The sequence below is a fragment of the Scardinius erythrophthalmus genome (assembly GCF_964197995.2).
Source record: "Scardinius erythrophthalmus genome assembly, chromosome: 21".
In the NCBI taxonomy this organism is placed as follows: domain Eukaryota; kingdom Metazoa; phylum Chordata; class Actinopteri; order Cypriniformes; family Leuciscidae; genus Scardinius; species Scardinius erythrophthalmus.
The window spans coordinates 27,018,993-27,026,362 of record NC_138241.1 but is presented as its reverse complement, the minus strand read 5'-3'; the positions used below and the strand labels follow the sequence as shown (position 1 = coordinate 27,026,362).

The following is a 7,370-nucleotide window of genomic DNA, read 5'->3' as shown; positions in this document are numbered from 1 at the left end:
TTAACTCAGCGTATAAGATTGCATTTATAGCGTATTAGCCTCACTACTGAGAGAGCTTTTCTTTACATCTCATGCCCGAATTTTTTACGACCTGTCCGCCTCTCCCAAAGCATGCATAGACAACATACTGTAGCCTATATGTAGCATTCTAAAAAGGACATGGGCAATATTAGCCTATTGTAGGCTAATTTAGCTATTCTCTGGGGATACAAACCTTGTTTTTTGAGAATGCTATAATGAAACAAACTTGATGTCTCCTAGGTTCATGAGGCTGCACAAAATAATTGCTACCATGTTGTTTGAAAGAAAGAAATAGCCTACTTTGCAAGTGAACAGAGTTGAAAACTAATGTGATCCCGTGGACACTAACGTATTAATTAATACCAGATCAAAAAACTGGAAACATGTAGATTTATGAGAGTAAAAGACTAACTTTTACATTTATGCATTTAGATCCTTTTGTCCAAAGCGAATTACACCCTAACCCTGTGGGAAATAAAGAATGCAGCAAAACGATAGCCTATGAAATATCACATCAGCTCATTTTTGGATGAGTGTCAACAGATTTGTCTATAACTGTTTGGCGTACTTGTAGACCTCAGAAGAACTGGTTAGAGTGTTAATATTGATTGATATTACATCTACTGAAAAAGAAGTTTCCTGAATCCACGTTTTTGCAAAACATTTTGATGTTGTGAAAGTACGTCGATAAAAGTCATTAAACTTTAAGATAATTTAGATTCACATTCAATTGAATGACTATTTCACTTTCACAAACTGCAACTGAATGACCGACTAAATCTTTCACTGACTAAATAATATTAATAATAATAATAAAAGCAAGAAAATATATAATCTATCTATCTTTAGATTTTTTTTTTTTACAGTGTAGGAATAAAATTATCATTAAAAGAAGGAAGATTCTGTGTAAACGTGCGGCATTGCAGTATTAATGTATTTATAATATGGATACTATGGAATACAGTGAAAAAATATCTGGATATCAGAAACACACTGAAGTTTCTGAACATTGAAAAAGTATTTAAAATCATAAAATCATAAAATCATTCAGGCTGCGCTTGTGTTTGTGGTCTGTCGAAAATTGGGCATAACAAACTAAGCATAGGCCAATATATATACACACTTCAAAGTCTGAAAGCTAGTAAGCTACTATCAGTGCAGTGGGTCAAATACTTTGTCTTTATATTTGTTTACCATCATCGCATAAACTGTTATAACGTCAAAAAACTGGAACTTCCAAAAGTCTAATCGTAAGATTGAATCAACATCACAATTTAAAACTAGTTTAACTTTCGATACCACCAAGTGACCAAATGCATGTCAAAGTAAACAGGGTTTCACGATCAAATCTGGACACCTGCTAAACAAACCATTGCACAGCACGTAGGCTGAAACAAAAGAATTCAAACATTTACTTTGCTCGGTAAATGCATCTGATTTTATTGTTAAGGGTATATGAATGAAACTATATGATGAGTTTGGAGTTTATTGTTTATTGATCCCAAAGGTTACATGCAGTCGCTTTCCAAAAGTAAAATACAAATAAAAACGAAGAGATGCCCCATAGTCGTTGGTATTAAAGCATTGCATTAAACGAAATCCCATTCAAATGAAACGATGAATGGCCTTTAAAACATTTTTCAAATGTAAACAAACGGAATATGCGACTGAGGATTCCTGGGTCAATTGCAGTCTAAATTAATAACGATATCAAATAATGTTGATATCAACAATTAAGACGTTTTTATCATGTTTATTAACAATAGATCATGGCATTACATTCTAGAAAAATACCTCTATCAAGGCCCTCCATATCAGCTTTGCAAGTAGGTCAGCCGACAAACATCCATGACTCTCTTTGTCCATTGCTTGTCTCTTTTGTTTTAGTTTTATACGTGTCTTGAGATGTTTACGCTAAACGTTCACGTACAAGCGTCCTTTTGGAAGGGTCCACATGTTTAAGAGCCAAGGTCGACCAAGTTTGATGACATAGGGTTCAGTATAGTGTCGTGTAATGAATGGTGGTGGTGATGCACGGAATCAGCACTAGGCACTGGGATGGCGCTGGGACCAGGTGGAGGTGCGAGGCCGTGGAGGGACTGAAGTCCGGAGTTTGACGTGAGGAGCAAGGCCGGGCTTGACGAGGTGTGATCTGGGGTACCAGACGGCGTTTTATCGTCGTCCGAGCTTCCTAAAATAGTCTTATTTCCATTCATGGAAGACGTTAATGGGTTGTGACTGTTTGTGTTCGAGTTCTCATTATTCTCTCTGTGAAAATGAAAATGTAGAGTTAGGGTTAGAGCTTCAGTATTCAAAACTATACACTATAAAAAAATGTATATGATCAATAAGTTATGACAACATGTGTTTTTACATTGCTTTTATTTAATAAAAATAAGTTAAGCAATGTTCAACTTTTTTACAAGTTATACAAGATTCAGCTAATTTTTCAAGTCATGTAATTTAAGTTGAAATGACTTAAACATCCCAGTTCATTTTACTTAATTTAAGGCAGCTATTTTTTTTTTTTAGTGTATGAAGCTATAATTAAAATGTATATCTGACATTGCAAGAGCAACAAACAAACAAACAAATATTAACATATGTGGTTAACATCTTTTTCTTCTTATAATAATAATATTAAAAAATGTCACAGGCTAATTGGTAAATTCGTTTAATTATAAAACAACAGTTCATATTATTATAAGTTGAAGATAGCGGGTTGGTTATGTAGGTGTGAAATATTTTTGTAAATACTGTGTTAGGAAAAAGCATCTTAAAATCAATAAAATAAAAGGACATTTTTAAAAAGTATGTGCCCATGAATTAGGCTATAGAGAATATACCCCTTGACACAAATATAGGGCATAAACGATTGGTGTACATTTGTGTGTATGTGTCTTTATTCTAATTCGTGTCGATATTAATAATTTACAATAAAAAACGTTCAAGCATATTATCGAGCTAATGCAGGATAGGCCCTAATCATTTATTAATATGGTTTAAATCGTCTAGGTTAAGAACCGTGTCCGCTACTGATTTTCAATCACAACTTGTCAAATAAAGGTTCTTTCATAAAATATTAATTAAGGATAAAGAATCGGGAAACGTACGAGATATTTTTTAATGGTTTACAATGTGGTTTCAACTTGACTACTTCGCCTGCGGGTGAAACAAGACACCCGTTAAGAAGGAGATTGCAACTGCACACATTCTAAACAAGAATCCTAGTATAGATCACTCTTACAATTCGAAGAACATTCCAATTAATTAAAAATGGACGATTTCCCCTAAAGTTAATTACACCATAATACACACACTACGGGTTTTGTGTATATATATATTTTTTTTTAGAAACGGATATAGCCTAAAAATGTTGTTTGAGAAAAGTAGGCCTTATATTGTCAAAAATTAAATTGTAGGCTATTGATAAACAATTATATAATGTGACATTAACAGAACTAGAGAACAAATGACATTTGACTTTGTGGCTATCTAAGGAAATTTTCTTTTATGCAAGTTTCTCATATTATAGCTACTCACCTCTGGCTTAATTTCACGGCATGAATGAATGCATTCCATGTAAATAATGCTTTCTAAATACGTTTAAACACATAGTAATAATAAACAGTTATTTAGCTGCAGACTATAAACCCGTACCGTTCTTTAGCTTCCGCTGCTCGGTCGCGTTGACGTCTGTTTTTAAACCAGTTACTGACTTGTGTTGTTGTTAGCCCCGTTGCCTCTGCTAGTTCCCTCTTCTCCCGCGGGGAAGGGTAGGGGTTATGAGTGTACCATTCCCGCAGCACACTCCTGCTCTTTTCTTTAAAGCAGTAACTTGTCTCCTCGCCGTCCCAAATGGAGCGAGGGAGCGGAAACTTTCTTCGGACGCGGTATTTCCCAACAGCCCCAAGAGGGCGGCCCCGGAGCTTCTCAGCCTCGACATAATGCGCTTTGAGCCACAGCTGCTGCAACTTCGGATGGTTGTGCGGAGAGAACTGGTGGCTCTCGAGAATCTTATAAAGCTCTCTGAAATTTCCCCTATGAAAAGCGACCACGGCTTTCGCTTTGAGCACGCTCTCGTTCTTGTGGAGATGTTCGCAAGCCGGCAGAGACCACAAAAAGCGCCCGAGACGTTCAATGTTTCCACCCTGCTGAAGGACCTCGCAGACGCACGCCACTTGCTCTTGCGTAAAGCCGAATGTTGGTAGCATAGACATGGTTTGTCACGAATAAACGTCCACTTTTTCTACTTGTGTCTATTTTACCGATGACAGCGACAGTTCTTCAACAGATTTAAAGTAAACCCTTTGGAGGCAAAACTTTTCGGACGACTTCTCGAGTAGACGAAATCAAATCCCACTCCTGACGAAGAGAGGCACAACACTTTAGATCCGTTCAAGCAAGCATAATACACCGTATATCCATCTAAAGCACACGAAAGAAAGTTGTTCCTCCAGCGCGAGTCTCTCGACACCTCTTCTATGTCGTTTCAGCATAACGCACTCCCGAAGAAAGACCTCGCTCTCTTGTTTTAATAATATTATTCTAAGCTGGCAAGAAAAGCGATTATGTGAACTGTGATTGGTTGGTTATCTGACCCGGGGATGATGAGGATAAGACAATAGTTTTAGTCAAATTATTTGCCATGGTTACGCTGTCATTCAAAGTAACCTGATATGCTTTGAGGTGGCTCCTTGGGCTGGCTGACAGATTATTCCCTTCATTTTGAGCCCGCCCACCGACATCGAAATATAGCCTCGACTTTCCCTGTATATTACATTTTTTTTTTTACCCGGGGGTTTGACAGACACTTCTAGCAACCAAAGAGCGCTGATCTGTGAGGTAGTGAGGTAGCAGCAGTTGAGAGGAGAGTGTCAGAGCAGGATTGCGCTCCAGACGCTTTCCAAACCAAGGACCCGGAGTCCATAAGTGAGTGACCATAAGCAGACAATTTACCCTGCCTATGCAAACCTTTTACTTTGTAACACCAAAACTATTTAAACGTTTGGGGAACTCTCAGAAATCATTCACAAAGTCTCTCTAATTCTTTTGCAGGACATTATCATTACTGCTATCAAATATAGGCTAATAAAAGAAAATCACAATATGACAATAGTTTTGCAAGCACGTCCGGCCTACATTTATCTATTTAGTTTAGCTTTCTGTTCAATTCAGTAGCTTAATCGGACTAGTTGTCCCGTGTTATGCATTATTTAGCAGTTGTTGAAGATAAACAGGGGGGTATGTTTCTCCATGTGCACACGCGTGGATGCCAGGCATTATGGACTAGAGTTGAACAGGGTTGGAGGGCGTTTTTAAGTATAGAGCGGGTTTCAAGGATACACGTTAGAATGAACAACGATCATAGGGATAGGAAACACTGCGAGGGACGATTGTGCCGGTAAGACAATTTAGATTTATTAAAAATGCTGTTGACTAAAGTTAATCGAAGTATAAGATGTTATCGAAGTATACTTATTATGAACCAAGGCTATAGAACATTGTTTTTCTTAAAACATATTTAGCGAATGTGTCATAGCTCCGAGAGGGAGAGGCGCATCTTTTAATGATGCCTGTTACGCACACCATTATTGGCATATCATCAGTCCATGTCTGTTGACTGAACTTTAACTCACCGTGTACCGTGGCACAGAAACAAAGTTCTGCTTTCATCAGGAACACTCTGATTTCAACTCAAGGATTCTTGAGGCCACAAGAAAGTTAAGCAAAATCATATATTACATGAAATAAAAAAGCTGACACTGTTGAGACATGCCAGTCTTGTTATAAGAGAGAGAGAGAGAAAATTGCTTCGTTTAAGGTCTACTGTCTTTGCAGTTTTATCCTGCACTGGTGCAGTGAAGGCCTGTGATGTGGCTTGTGAGTGAAAAAGACTTCAAAACTTATTCAAAACACGTCAACGCTTTAACATTCTATCGTGGAAAGATTACAGTGCTAAAGTTCCCATCCACCCTTTTAACTGGCAATTTTGCGTAATACAATCGCAAGCTACACTGGTTCTAAATATCTATACTGCACGTTCGATGCAAGTTCTGACGAATAAATGATAAACAAGTAATCAATGTTTGTGACGCACTTTGAATACATTCTTGTGATCTGATAGGCCCTAAATCAAGAAAACTAGAATCTTTTGAATTCAATTGTTTACATTTTTTTGACAACAACAATTATTATTGCTATTATTACCCAACATATAAAATATAGAATTAGCCATATCTACACTCAGATTACAGCTAAAATGTTTAATTGTACGCAATTAGTGTAAATTACTGTTGTTGATCTTCTGATAAGTGAGTAAATAAAAAAAATAAAAAATAAAAGCAAAGCTATTAATGCCAACCTCGGAGACAGCCACTGCCCTTGGAAATTGATATGAATGCATAGCGCCTAAGTTGCACTTTGCTGTGAGGAAACATTTCTTTCGTTACTTTGATATCCTTACCTGATCAATGTGGATCATTCCAGTTGATGTTTGTTGATGACAGCGAATTTAAGACTATTTCCACCAATTAATGCTGATTTACATAAAATGATCATCTATTTAACACCCAAGGCTATAGTGAACTTATTCAGTGTGTCACAAATTGAGGTATTTTACCTATTTCTATTTGTGACATTTGTGATTAAACTAAAACAGTACAGTGAAGCAATGGAAAACACACTGAAAGGATTTTGGATGCTTTCTGTGTCTGTGTGTGTGGGGGGTGGGGGGGGGGGATGTCACTGACAGGCCAAATCAAGGTACTCGTCTCGCCTTGACACTGTTTGTAAACGGCTTGTTTCCACGGATCATTTTGATCAGAACTTCGAAGGACCTGCGCTGCTCGTCTGCATGGTGATTATTACAATGCTGATGAATGGGGATCGCGTTACGTCTAATAGCCGCCCCCTGTTTTGACAACCTCCCACAGCTAACCGGAGAGCGCGCAGCCGCGACCTCCACTAATTGGACTGATTATTGCAAGATGTTTTTTCCTTTCTGGAAAGCGCAGGGTGGCGGCAGTGCGCGGCTGCTCCGTGGCTTGCACCACAAGACCTGATGAGTTACATTCTTTCAGACATGTCATGTTAAGCGGGAATAGAAAGAATTAAACCCAGACTTGTGGTGTCAATGTGCGGTTCGGTGGAAGAAAAACAAGACACCCGTCGTAATTAAATATTGAAATAACGTTTCAGCGCGAATAGATACATTATACATAATAATAAAAAAAACACCTTGTCGATATAGGCTAAGTGTGCATAATGCAATCAATCACGAGACAGGAAGCCTAGTAATGTAGGCAACTTCTAAACACACAAAGACTAAGAGAGAATTTATAGGCCCT

The 7,370-nt window shown here is 37.8% G+C and overlaps 1 protein-coding gene across 2 annotated transcripts; it reads right to left on the bottom strand.

Annotated features, from left to right (window-relative positions):
• Nucleotides 1-1,759: 1,759 nt before the first annotated feature.
• six2a (SIX homeobox 2a) lies at nucleotides 1,760-4,629 on the bottom strand. Of its 2 annotated transcripts, none has more exons than XM_081350302.1 (2): nucleotides 3,682-4,623; nucleotides 1,760-2,289 (listed from the first exon to the last, which is right to left on the bottom strand). In XM_081350302.1, exons 1-2 carry the CDS (start codon nucleotides 4,239-4,241, stop codon nucleotides 1,980-1,982), a joined length of 870 nt encoding a protein of 289 aa, XP_081206428.1. In that variant the 5' UTR covers nucleotides 4,242-4,623; the 3' UTR covers nucleotides 1,760-1,979. The 2 variants fall into 2 exon arrangements, 1 of the variants encoding a protein (XP_081206428.1); XR_014029025.1 differs by having other exon boundaries at nucleotides 2,155-2,289; nucleotides 3,565-4,629.
• Nucleotides 4,630-7,370: the final 2,741 nt, after the last annotated feature.